The sequence below is a fragment of the Vigna unguiculata genome, chromosome 8 (assembly GCF_037176805.1).
Source record: "Vigna unguiculata cultivar grain cowpea cultivar isolate G323 ecotype 2 chromosome 8, ASM3717680v1, whole genome shotgun sequence".
Lineage (NCBI taxonomy): Eukaryota > Viridiplantae > Streptophyta > Magnoliopsida > Fabales > Fabaceae > Vigna > Vigna unguiculata.
Window position 1 is genome coordinate 34,650,063 of NC_140799.1, and position 14,124 is coordinate 34,664,186.

A 14,124-nucleotide genomic window follows, 5' to 3' on the forward strand; every position below is an offset into this window, starting at 1 on the left:
CACACAAACACACACTCAACAATCTCACATCACTCCAGAGTTGAGGCCAAAGGCAATTCATCTCCAATGGAAGGTTTAAGGGACTGATGGTTCCTCTAAGAACCTCGTTATCGATCACACAGTAGGCACCAAGGTTCCGATCTAAGTCCGTCGAGTGATATCGTTAATGTCAATCACCTTGCATCTGAGATATTATTTGTTTTGGAGTCTGTGAAAGAAGAAATGAGTATTTAGATTACTTTAAACCTCAACTTCTAAGTGATGCGAGAGACTATTGGACATGGTAGGTTTTAAATATTTTATATGAAGATTTTAAAGTTTGATTATTAAGAGAAACTTATGGCATTCACAAGTATTATTTTGGATATCTCTTCGGTTTGTTTACATCAACAAGCTCAAAGCACTTAATAGTATATTAAAATAAAGAAAAAAATAAAGTGGTAAAATATTTAAGTCCAAAATATATAAATTTAAAACTTATAAAACCGTTCCTAGTGGTTCGATAGATTTAAACTGAGAACAATAAGCTCAATACTTTTTCTGAGTTATCATATTTGAAGAATCGATGAAATTTACCGAATACTCGTAATTTTTAATATTAAAATTATAGTTGTCGATGAAATTACTTTAATATATTCGCTTTCACGTAAAATATTTTTATAATGAGGAGCATGTCCCACCTTCCAAATCTTGACTTGTCCTTTGCTTGTGACTTCGTCTTTCACTCCATTTACTTTTAGAATCATTCATTGCTCTCTTCTCTCCAGATTTCATTGCTTCACCTAAAAAATTTATGGTCAATCTCAGAAAAAGGTAAAAAAAAATAAAAATCTATTGTTTCTTGATTTATAAATACAGCACAAGAAAACAAAAACAATTCACGGAGTTGCCAGCATGGCTTTTTCTTCAACTTTTACTTTTAAATTTTACGTTGTATTTATGGTCAATGTCTTAATATGTGGACAAAACTATATTTATAATGTGTTAATATATATATATATATATATATATATATATATATATATATATATATATATATATATAATGAATTTTTACTTTTTACATCTGAAAACTATGAAACACACATCATGGTAATAACAGAATTTGTGTTAATGATATCGTGTCAGGCTTCATGTCTGCAGACAAATGGTTGCACGTGAAGTTTTTCAATTCATATATTCCATTCAGAAACCGCTGTGTTTTGTTGTTACATTTACATCAATCTATCTCAAATTTTGCTGACTATATTTCATCAACCTGTTCAATTCAAACACCTAACCAAACATCTCCATTAATGGCATTATTACTTAGAATAAGTGAACGGAATTTATTTTTGCATTTTCTAATTTTATATATTTAAACTTGTTTAGATTTGTGTATAATTAAAAATATACAAATACATCACTAAATTTGTACTCACTAATTTAAGGTCTAAGATCACTACCACTGCTTAAAATAAAATAAAAAATAAAAATGTACTTATCATACAAATGAGTCCAAGAAGGTGAAAACTAGAAGAAACTCCAAATAGCAGACAAGAGTACTTGTTTCAGATTCAGACCACATCACATTCTGCCAACCTAAAACGAACTGACACTGCCAAATGGGCCTCTTCTTCTTGAATGAACCACTCTTCACAGATTCCTCAATTAATGCATTAAACAATTCATCAAATCAAAGAAAAAGAAAAAAGAAGCTAAATGTAATAACATCATTATTGTTAATAACATTAATCCGTAATCAGTGTGAAGATATTATATATTTCACATCAAATCAAGTTCTGTACTCTGTTTTCATATCCAATATCCACCACAAGCTAAAGCTAACGTAACTCATCAAACTAAGAACTGCGAGTCTTTTATAGTCAATAAAATCAACTATGTATTAGACCCAACCAAAATACATCATACTCAGAAATTAATATATTATATTATATATTCATGGCATGTACAACTTGTTGCCACACTTGCATCTCCATGCCTCCGGGTAGTACTCGGCGGTCACCGGCGTACCCGGCGGCACCGGCACGTGAACCGGTTTGCATGGTGTACATTTGCCACACTTCGAAGTGCACCGCGGCGGCGACGACCCAGGCCCACCTAGAAGCCTTCTTCTGGGCCACCCCATTGATAACACATCTCTTTTACCTCCAGACACCAAGCTTTCTCCAATTTTCCCATTATTTTCCTTCCCAACCTGCATAATTAAGTAATTAACCAATACTACACAAATTAGTATTTTTTTTATGAAAATTCGTTTTAAAATATTCAAAACCTTATGGATAAAGAGTCAAAAATATAATAGAAATATAAAAAGTTAAATAGTTTTTTTATAAATTTATTATTTTGAAATTTTAAGTTGAGTTATAAAGAAAAGACACGTATTATTATTTGATTGTGATAGATAATATGTAGAAGAGGAGGGTGACATGCACCATATGACCATGATTCGGCCATAATACAACTGTGGTTACGTTTTAGCGGTGAAAGTGCTGAGCATTGTACACTGTGCGCGCACGTTACCCAGACTCGTGTATGTGGCTATGAGGAAACAAACACGACAGCTAATTTCCCTGTCTCGTTCTAACGTGCGCCGGTGGTGTTGCGCCTAACATGATAGAATAATATATATACATGGGTCAGAGCAGAAGTATCCAGCAACAGCGGCAAATACATTTCCCGTGTTTCATCAACCCCTTGATGAAACAGCGCACAGTTTACTAAATTATAAACGTGCCTTTTCCACGAGCCGTTTGATTTTGATCGAACGGTGGTGATGGATGAAGGGTGAATCGGTCGAGCGCAGGGGATTTTATCCGGCGCAACGACGATGGAAGCAGTGGGGAGGCAGATGGTACCACCACCACGTGTGTTTCGTAATCACGGTGGAGTCCATGCATCTGACGGCTCACGTTGAAGTGGGTCCCACGACACCCCTGCAACTGTTTTGGCGCATGTTAGCCACTATCAGTTTTCTCCAGCAGTGTCTCTCTGTAATTTTGGAGACTGTCACCATCCAAACCTTGTTCCAGTTAGTTGCAGATCACACTCTCCCACATCCGCAACCACAATTTATTTCTCCTCTCCAAAAATCACATCCCTTTTCAATTATCACTAAATTAATTGCAGATTCTTGTCTGCGATCTTCTTTTTCCATCTCAAAACACGCTAATAAATGTCACTTATAATAAATGCATTACTCTTTTTAACTACAGATAAAAATAATAACGAAAAAAAAATGACTTTTACAGTGGTAGTGTTAGAACTAGACCTAGGAAAAGTTAATTAGTTAGTTAATTATGCGATAAGTGAAGGTGAGTTAAGTGTGTGTGTATGGACAAAGAATGTAGAGGACCAGTCTATACCTGAAAATCTGTGTTCGCTTTGGTGAACATGGGACACTTAGTATCTGCAGTGGAGAAAGGACGAATAGGAAGAAGAAGTTATAAATTTATGATGGCACGGGGTTAGATAGAATTAGAAAAGGTGAAAAATTTATAGAGGAAATGTCAGAGTAATTATTAAGTGTGGAAGAATTGCATACCTAAACATGGAATGGTGGAGGCAGTGGTAATTCTACTGCTGAAGATAAGTGTGGAAACTGAGAGCAGGAAAAAGAAGGAGACACTAGAGAGATGGGTTCTGTTCACAAGGGAAGGGGTTTTTCTCTTCCTCTCCATGAACAAGAACAAAATTCCTTCACTGCAACACCAACACTAGGATGCTTGCAGATATATGACACACTCACTCTCACTCACTCTATGACCCTATCAAGAGTAGTGTATGAAGCTACGAGCAAATAGTAGGGTTTGCAACCCAAGGCTTGCACGTTCCATGCAAATAAGAGCTAAACAAATACCTAACACTTAGCCCATTTGTCTCAAATGGACAAAGTCATAATCTTTTGTGCTTTTCAACTCTCTCACACCACTTTTATTTTGTCTCTGAGAGCAGTGTGCAATAAAGGTGCAGGGAGGAGTAGAGAGAGTGGAAAATTTGGAAGGAGTGTGGTAGTGGTACGGCTTATCTGATTATCTGATGAGGTGTGTGTTGTGGCAGAGAGGTGTGTGTGTGTGTGTGTGTGAGTGTGTGCACAGTACTTATTAGAGAGGTTAAAAAGAAAGGAAGAAAAACAAAGGTGAATCTATGCAGATCATCACTTCCTAAGCTTTACCATGTTTAGGTCTCGGATTCTCTTGCAGGCTTTCTCCACTGTCTTTCAACGATTCCCAAACCCAGAAAAGCAAAAGCAACACCAACTCTTCACTCTTCTGATATATGCCTCCTGCTCTCACCTTCCCTCTGTTTTTTCTCTGCCTTTTCTCCTTCTGTATATAGTTTTTCTCCTCTAAACAGAAACATGGGCAACCCTCTTCAATTTTAACCAGCTTCGCTTTTTAACTGCTCCTTCCATCCTCTCTTTTCTACCGTCATTTCATTAGTTCATTAATGCTTCTCCTTTTCACATGTAATGTCAAGACACATGATAACCACCAATCTCTTTCTTAAACGACACAGATTATCTCTAACCACAAATGGATTTGCATGCTTCTCTATCTACAAATATAATTCAAAAGAGTCGAATAAAAAGGTGGAGCTTGAATTTTCAACCCCCGTTGAGATATGCAAAGGTTTTGGAATATCTTGGTACTTGCATTAAAGATTCATTATGTACTTAATAATTGAGATAAATACAATATTTTGGTTCACCACGGTTCCAGTGGGACTTTTTGGGAATGGGAAAAAGTACAAGATGTTGAAAATGTCCTGCATATCTGGTTGTATTAATATGCTCTAGCAGCTAGGTACCTTAGAGTGTGGGCCAGTTCTCACACGGAGGAACAAGGCATGTATTTACAAGACTAGCCTCTGGTGATGCACGTGTGAGCATGATGTGTTGTTGTTAGGAAGTGTGAGCTGAGGAACACTGAAGCCATTGATACATGACAGATAGTAAAAGAGAAAGGGATGTGATGAGGGTTTGGTCAAAGGGACTGTTCAAAAAGTCCATCAATTTGCTCAGATTCCAAAAGCAAAAGGGTGTAGACAAATATTGTGTAAGAAAATGGTGTATTCTTTGACAGGGAATAGCTAGATAGATACATCTATGTATATTCTGTTCTTTGGCCTTGCTCACTCCCATTAATGCAAACCAAACTTCCATTGGTGCAATGGGGTCTTCAATTTTCTCTTGCGTAGTACCAATAATTGGACTCTAGTTTTCAAACTTTCTTTTTACAAGTTTCAACCGGATTTCATGGGATGTCCATTTTCGATTGGATTTCCCACTCTATCAATCTTATCCTTCTTCATTTGGCATTCTTCCACTTTTTTTTACTCCCATAATTTCGTGACTCAGTCTTTCTTAACCTTTCACACAGTTTGGATTATTCTAATTCCACTGCTAAATTTATGGCAATTTGGAGAAATATGGTAGATGGAAGACACAAACTTGAAATTTGAAAATTAATAGTGTGACTAGTGTATGTACGAATGAGAATTTGTAGATGCCTCACAGTGGTCCTTCAAACTGTTTCAAAACCTGCAGTGGTTCAAGTTGGGTAAAATCTTAAGTTACATACAAACCCTAAACCCTTAAACTGCTACACTTTGCTTAATTAACTGCTGCATATGCATAAGAAATATGTGTTTTATGACATTATGATAAGTGTTTTCATGCATTGATTAATTAAATTCTGGTTTATATCTATGAAAGGTTAAATGGGATTATGGAAAGTAAATTATGATTTTTGTACTTGGATTTCTTAATACAGGTCTGAATATTGATTTGATGACATGAAGTTGTGAAAATAATCTACCTGTGGGAGAAAAAGAACACCTCCTTATTGTAAAGAAAAAGATTAAAAGGATGTAAATTAAAAAATATTTCAAAGATTAATTTACTTAATAGAGGATTATTTTATTGGTTACATAAAAATATAAAAGCACCATCATCATCGAAAACTTTTAATTTTAAATTTTCATTGAGAGGAACGGTCCTTGATTAGGACATATAAGCCACGTCTCCTCCAAACTTTTTTCATTTTATTTTTTTATATATTTTAATATTATATAGATATTATATGAAATTTAAAATTATATTTATATTTATATTTATATATTATTTATAATTAATTTTGGATATTACTACAACTATTTCAGTTTATTTTATATCAAGTAATGTTTGACATTTAATGATAGTTTTTTTGTGGTTTATCTATGATATGAGAGTGAATGATAGTTATATTTTTTGAATTTTACTATTATGTGTATATGTTTTTAGTTGACGAAATGAGGATTTTTTATTTTATTAAAAAAATTAATTTATGTATAAAATATCTAATTGGCACTTTGAATTTTTTGTCCAAATTTCGTCGGTGTTCTTTGAGAGAAGTTGTCCTGGTAAGAAAAATGAATGTTTATTTATACTCAATATTGACGAAGAGATTCATAAATGTAAAATTCACTTTTAATTAAATTTGATTTTATCACAATATTAGAATTTTCTACTATAAAAGAAAAAAGAGGATTTCAATTTTTGGATAAAACACTTTATAATACGTGAATAATCGTGAACTTCAAATTCTAACATAATTTTTTCCGAGAATGAAAAGTATATTAACTATTTGATTTAGTTAAGCTTAAAAACAATAAAAGATTAATAATTTCTAAAATTATTTCAAAGAGCGGAAATAGTTAGTTGTGAGCTGAGATTTATTTTTAGAAAGTCAACCCTTAATCACATACTATCTAAATAGAAGTTAAGTTTTCTTCCACTTAACTCTACAAGAGAGAACACGTGAAGAGTAAAATATACAATAGTCTTTGATTAAATAATTCATATTAGAATGTTCTGGGGTCAAGTTCAGTACAAAGGGAAAGCGAGGAATGTCTCGTGTAAGAATATTTATAAAAAGTATGGTCATATTAAAAGTGTGCTTGTTAGCGAGGTAATTTATGTATTAAGATTGAATAACACGACCTAACATTTTTATAGGATATTTATATCAATTTTATATCAGAGACTTAAAGGACAAAAGGTATTAACTACAGATAGGTTAAAAAGAGTTTTTATTAAATGGGAATATTATTAATAACTATAAAAGTTAAGAGTACATTTTATATGAATTGCAACTAGAATTCATATAGACACATTTTGTATCTATTCTAGTCAAAGTATGATATTTCTTCTAAATATTGTGCTCTTGAAAATTTCTACTAGACGAATAACCATATTGAGAAATTTCAAATATTTAAATTTGTGAGAATGAAAGCAAACTTATACTTTATAGATTTATAAGAAAACACACGAAAACAATTTAGATCTCAAAATCTATAAACGTTAGAAACAAACATACAAATCTATAAGTGACGATACATATAGATTACATGTAGAGTAAATATATATCTTTGAATCAAAATGCACGTATGATATTCAAGTAGGTTTAAATAAAAAAAGAGATTATGGATTAAATAAATTTGAAACAAAAATTTTAGGGATGAAAGTAGTTGAAAATTAAGAAATGTACTTTTGATTAAAGATGATGTCTCAATATAGGTAATGTCTCATATCGGAGAAGTGGTGAGAAAGAAGGAGAAAAACTGAAAGATGAGATAAAGAAGAGGAATGATATGTGTGAAATGAGACACAAACGTGAAAGTGATATTGAACTTTCTACATATTTTATGTAAGTTACCAATATAATATGTACTTTTTACATTCTCTATTAAAGAAAAGTCACGTAGTATGTATGTCATATTTTTGACATTGATTTCTTAAGAAATTTATATAGAAAATGCTATAACTTACAAATTTATTATTTTTTTTAAGACTTTTTTGTGTGTGATGATGTTGCTTGTTTATTTTAAAATGAAATATTGACATTAGTGATTAAATGTAAAACAATAATTATAAATTAAAAAATATCATCAATAAATGTTTTATTTGAAAAGAATGCTAAAGGTAAAGTAGAAAAGGTTGACCATTGGATCTTTAAGTAAGAATTCAAGGAAGATTCACTTGCACAAAATCATCCAACATTCAAGTCAGTAAAAAAATATAAGTATAGTAGTGTAAGAAGTATTGAATGAGTACTCATTATGAGAATGTGTTGTATTTACAAGCAAAGGTTAATCAAAATTATAATGTCAGGTGAAATAGAAAATAAGAGAGCTATATCGATCAGTGTATATAAGAGATATATCAGTTGGCCCCAAATCTCATGGTCGACTAATTGTGATGAAAAATGTGCTAATTAATTATGAGATTATTATGCTAAACAAGATTATTAAAAGGTAGTTGGATCATTATTAGGTCAACATTAGGATAGAAATGTTCATTCAAAGACCTATAAAAATGGTATGTAGGTAAGACATTTAATGATTTGAATCGACTGCATTTATTGAATTTTGTCTTAACCGAACACTGACTTAAACGTCAAAGTGTCTTCAACAAGTAGCCCCTCAAATGGACCAAAGAACAAGGAAGGTGATTGTGAAACAGAAAGAAAACAACCATTAATGTGACAAGAAGAACGAAGTGAGTATTAGTGTATCTTTAGCCCTACAAGAACAATAATGTATGTTAATTGGCATAATTTTTATTTTTATAGGCATAATTTTTGTTTTTATAATTCATGATTTCTATAAGTGTTTATCAATCACCATATTTTAAGGAATTTGAAGTATATTACTACATAATCATATTTACTGCCATGTACTTTAATAATATTTATGTGAAAATATATTTATGGTAGGGATATTTTAGTATTTATTATTTTGCAACCTGAATGATGATAGGTACAATAGATATGAAAATTAAATACAAATGGTCAAAGTGATAATCAAAAGACGATGTTTGATGAAATTTAACCTTGAACAAATAGTATATATTCATTTTGAATTCTAAAATATAGTTTGGACCAAAATTATACATATATTATGCTAAATTATTAAAAATATTTATAAAATCATTAACAATGTGTTCATATGAGAAGATATTCCTGTAGACAGGAGTTTGGTGAGACAAATTTGAGGTTTAATTTATGTTTTTATATGCTGATTTGTAAGAAAGACAAAGAGTAGATTTAAAGGATAAGTTGAATTTATTACCTTCTTCAAGGTGTGCAAATTTTAATGGATGATGAATGTTTTTACCATTATATCCTTCCTCACATGCACTCATAGGACTCACATATTTCATTTTTTTTTTCTTTTTCTGAGATGAAATGGATGTAAAGAAGATAGTGAGATACACTGAATAATTATTATAATAAATAATTATAAGGATATTAAATAATATTAATAATATTAAATAATAATAATATATTAATTTTAACTACAAGGTAAAATACTAATTTTATATTTTTACTCTATTAAACTTATTTTTTTATCTCTCATATTAATCAAATCACTTACAAACTCTCATAAATTTCATCCCAAAATCCACTCACTTTCACCCTCAAATCCTTTCAAAACACAAAAAATCATCAACTCAAATTCATACAAATCCATCCTCACACTCTCCCCAAATCCATATCTTCAAAGGAACACACCCTAAGACTTAGATATATTAACTAGTTTACCATGTTTTGATTCAATGTCCAAAAACTCAAAACTTACTTTAAGAACTAAGAAATTATAACATTGAAAGTAATTTGTCTAAAACATATATTTTTTGTTAGCATGGTGAATTTTATTAGAAGATAGGATAGAGCAACAACATAATAAGATACGAAACCCCCAACCAAAATGTAACTTTTATCTTGAATGCGAAAAGTGGACTTTAGTATTATCTCACACAATACAGATCCAAACATGTTATTATTTTTCATTATAATGTATATTTTTACTTTTTAAATAATGGCCAGGAATTATACAATATAGGAAATTAACATTTTCTAAAATAAGCATATATGCAAATAGATATAACGTAGTTTATCACTTCAAAGCTTTCATTAATACAATTTTTCTAATAAAAACTTCAAATCTTCTCAAATAACTTTTTGGATGAAAATTGTAAATCTTATACATTTCTTTGGTAAAAATTATAAAATTTCTCATACAATTTTTTTAGAAAAAATTGAAAACCACCAAATAACACACAATTATCCAAATTTCTTATAAACTTTAAAATTAATTTTTTTTTATAGTTGTAGTACTTTTATTTTATTTCCATTTTCATATTACTTGAGTGAGACTTTGGTAAATATATATATCCAACTTGTACGTCATTGTTGCTGACAATTCATTGATACTCAAAGAAGAATCTATCATCAGTATCACCTCAATCAAGTCAGATCCAAACACACATTCATCAACAAATTGCATAAAAAGAAAATCATCAAGATTAACCTCAAGCACATGTAAAGTTTGTTTTGGTTGAGATGTCAAGTTATTCCTCTAGCTTCCTGAATAAGAATTGATTACAACTTCAACTATGATGTCAATGCCGAGAATCATAAAATAGGAAAATAACTTTTTTATAGTGGATATACCTACAAATAAGAGCAAAAATAAAAACACAATATAAATTTAACATGATGCAACGCCTCAACACCTATATCAACGAATAAAATTATTATTATTAAACACAATTTTTCTTAACAAAATTGTAAACCCGCTTATAAGACACAATTACCCAAATCTTATACACTCAAGAAATTTACTAATTTGTGGTAACATTTCTCGAGTTAAATATTCATTATTATAACATTTTTTTATATTATTTTATGTTAGACTTTGATGAATATCCTCCTAAACATAGGGGTGACAATGCGACCTAGCCCATTTAGGCCCACCATGCACTTGGCTCATAAAATGCGACTGAAAAGTTTGACCTTCTCCGCATAAGTTTTGACCAGCGGGCCCACGGGTTGTCCGTTGTTGTTTTAAAAAGCCCTTATGATAAATCTTTTAATGTTCAATAAATTGGAAAACCTTAACAAATTCACAAAATTAAGCAAAGACTTTGAGAAGTTGAATGATAAATATGATAAATTGATAATTTAACATTTTCATCATATTGATATTCGTACTTTGACATGCACGGTGTATCCTTCAAATTTTACCATATTCAAAAATACATAACATTTGTTTTTTTCACTCATACAAGTATTTAGAAAGTTCATACAAAAGACCAAAAAGAAAGTGACCAATATAGATAAGTGTAAATTTTTTTATGCAAATTTTGAAGGTCAAACTTTTGCGAGTCAACGAGTTCAATATCTCAACCCGTCCGCATTTTTTTTACGGGTCAGCCCGCCAAACCAAGTCTATATTGTCACCCCTACCTAAACACCAACAAGAACACAATGTAATATCTTATAGATACGATGTTATAAAGCTTGTAGGTAAAAGTGTGCTTACAGAAATAAGTAACTTGCAAGTTGAATATATATATATATATATATATATATATATATATATATATATATATATATATATATATATATATATATATATATATATATATATATATATATATATATATAATAAGGTAAAAGTCTATTAAACGCAAGATCATAAACATGGTTTTTCTCTCACACGAACTTTCTCATTAACCTAATTATGATTTAGGTTCTTTCTGTTGTGTAAACATTATTCAAATAATTGTGGTCTACATAGTTGGCCCAATAGCTATATACCGCATTCGTGCATGATGATAACGACAATTGCATAAACACGTATGCTATTATTAGAAACAACCATCGTGGATCAAGATAACGATAAGTAGTTGTTCTAGTTGATGTTGATTTCGACCAATTGCAGTTGTTTTGACCAACACTTATAACCATACACATTAAGAAGATAGAATTTTGATTAGTGATCCTCAAAACTTTTGGTTGAGAATGACTACCTTGTCCCTTCATGTAAATGAAATCAATCTTCTTACTTTAGCAATCTAATAACAAATTAAATGTTAACCCATCAAAAACATGTCTGTAATAAGTAAGTTTAAAACCTGCCGTTAGAAGTATCTACTTATGTTATTTAAAAAAGAAAAAGCACAATATCTCAAGTAAAATTTTGTATTTTTTTTTCAAAATTAGAAACTTCGAAAAAACAGAAGATAAAAAGCAGAATATACTGAAAAAAACAATCAATCTATTTTCCTGAATTTGATATTGGAAAATACATTTTTTATTATAAAATTTATTAGGTCTGACTAATCATTTCCTTTAACACACTAAAAGTTTTACAAGATTTTTTTTTAAAGTTGAATAGTTTTTCCCCTCTATTAATTATGATATTTTTTCAACGCTATGCCATTATTTTTGATAATCCAATTTTGTTCTCATTATTTTTTTAAGTGTTTCTTTTATTAAATTCATGGTGATAACGTTCCTATATATTGCTTATGTCATTTGAAAAAATATTATCTATTTGAAAAAAGAGAGTCTCTTATTTGAAAAAAATATTATAGTAACAGAAAAAAAAATGGAAATCATTTGAAAATGTGTGCATGGTTATAATAATAAGAAATGAAGAGAATGATCGAAAAGAACAGGAAGAAAGGAATGGAGAAGTTGGTCGGTTTTTAGATCTGAATATAGAGTTGATGAATACGTAGACAAAACACAATACATACATACTGCAGGTTCTATATTGTTTATTGAATAAGGCATGGTTAAGATGAATGAAACAAGTTTTGTTGGATATGGTGTTGGTAGAAGGAGAAGAAGAAGAAGATACGTGGAGAAAAAGAAAAGGGGATATCGTTGTTAATTTGTTTGTGAAGGGATTTGAGGCTCTCTCATAGAAGATATCGTTGTCTCACCAGTTTCCATCAAATTACATATTCTTTTGAAACTCAACATGGATGCTTGTCCCACCAAACCTAGACCTTTGATAGCGATATGGCAAGTGTGAAGCTCAATTCTGCAACTCTCAATTATTCAACTTTCAATAAAGCTGACACCTCCTCTCTTCTTTCTTTCTTTCCTTTTCACACAACACAACCATCACTTTCTCTCTCTATCACCTCTCACCCTTCTACTTAACCTCTTTATTTGTTACATTCCTCCAAATTTTATTATACATTAAATTATTCATAGATAAATTTATCAGTGTTAATTCATAGATTTTTAACCTTTATGTACATTTATTAGAGTTAATTCATCACAAACTATTACAACTAAAACTTTATAGTTAAAGGACTTGGTACAATTATAACATTTATAGAAAAGTTTCTACTTATCGATCAAGACTCAACTAATATAGAAAGTGTGTTCACCTGAAAATTTTCGTATCGAATCATCACCATCTTTTATGATCACAACACATAATCATAGTCGAAAAAAAGAAACACGATGCAAAATAAATATGGTGTGGTAGCTGAATCTACGATCTCGTATCTAAGAGAGGGCGCTCATGTGTTCGCTAGTGAAAGAAACACCGACACTCATAACAACAATTCCAATTGTAGGGGGCGACATGGTTGGAAATGTCGACGATGAAGGTTGGCTCAACAACGGTGAGGGTTGGCTCGATAGTAGTTTTCCCTTACTATGTTTGCTGGAAGAGACGAAACCCCGTGTGCAAGAAGAAAGTTGAAGCGGAGAGAGAGGTCTTCGCGTGGATAGTGGTGAGGAGGCGACAACGATGACAATTCAACAAGAGAAGAGACAAGAGTGAGGTGGAAGTGGAGAGAGATAGAGTTCGTTCTATGTCGATTCTAGCTATAATCGATATATAAAATTTTCTGTTTCATTATGAATTGACCATCGCACACACTTTTTATGTCCATTCTAGTGATACTCAATATAAAATTTTATCATATTTACAATTCTATTATCGTATCTTATTATGTCAAATGAATTATAACCGACATAATAAGTCGTCATAAAAAATTAATTTTGTACTAGTGATTATAAAATAGTATAATAGTATTCTTTTATTTTCTTTTACAGGATGCACTATCATCATTCTATAAGAAAAAAAAAAAGTTATAGTTTTTTCATATTAACCTTTATCTATGTTCGAAAGCAAAAATAGCGAAAGTTTTAGTTCCTAGTATGATAGCTTCATATTGAATAATATGAAAAACAATAACTTTAAAGATATGTAAAGATTTGATTTGAAAGTAACCACAACAATTCAACAAATTTATTGAGCGTATAAAACA

At 30.8% G+C, this 14,124-nt stretch overlaps 1 protein-coding gene across 1 annotated transcript; it reads right to left on the minus strand.

Moving 5' to 3' along the window:
* Positions 1 to 1,729: 1,729 nt before the first annotated feature.
* LOC114193176 (uncharacterized) lies at positions 1,730 to 4,648 on the minus strand. Its single transcript, XM_028082890.2, has 3 exons — positions 3,544 to 4,648; positions 3,365 to 3,408; positions 1,730 to 2,196 (listed from the first exon to the last, which is right to left on the minus strand). The coding sequence occupies exons 1-3, from the start codon at positions 3,677 to 3,679 to the stop codon at positions 1,939 to 1,941; spliced, it is 438 nt and encodes a 145-aa protein (XP_027938691.1). The 5' UTR covers positions 3,680 to 4,648; the 3' UTR covers positions 1,730 to 1,938.
* Between the last annotated feature and the right edge of the window lie 9,476 nt (positions 4,649 to 14,124).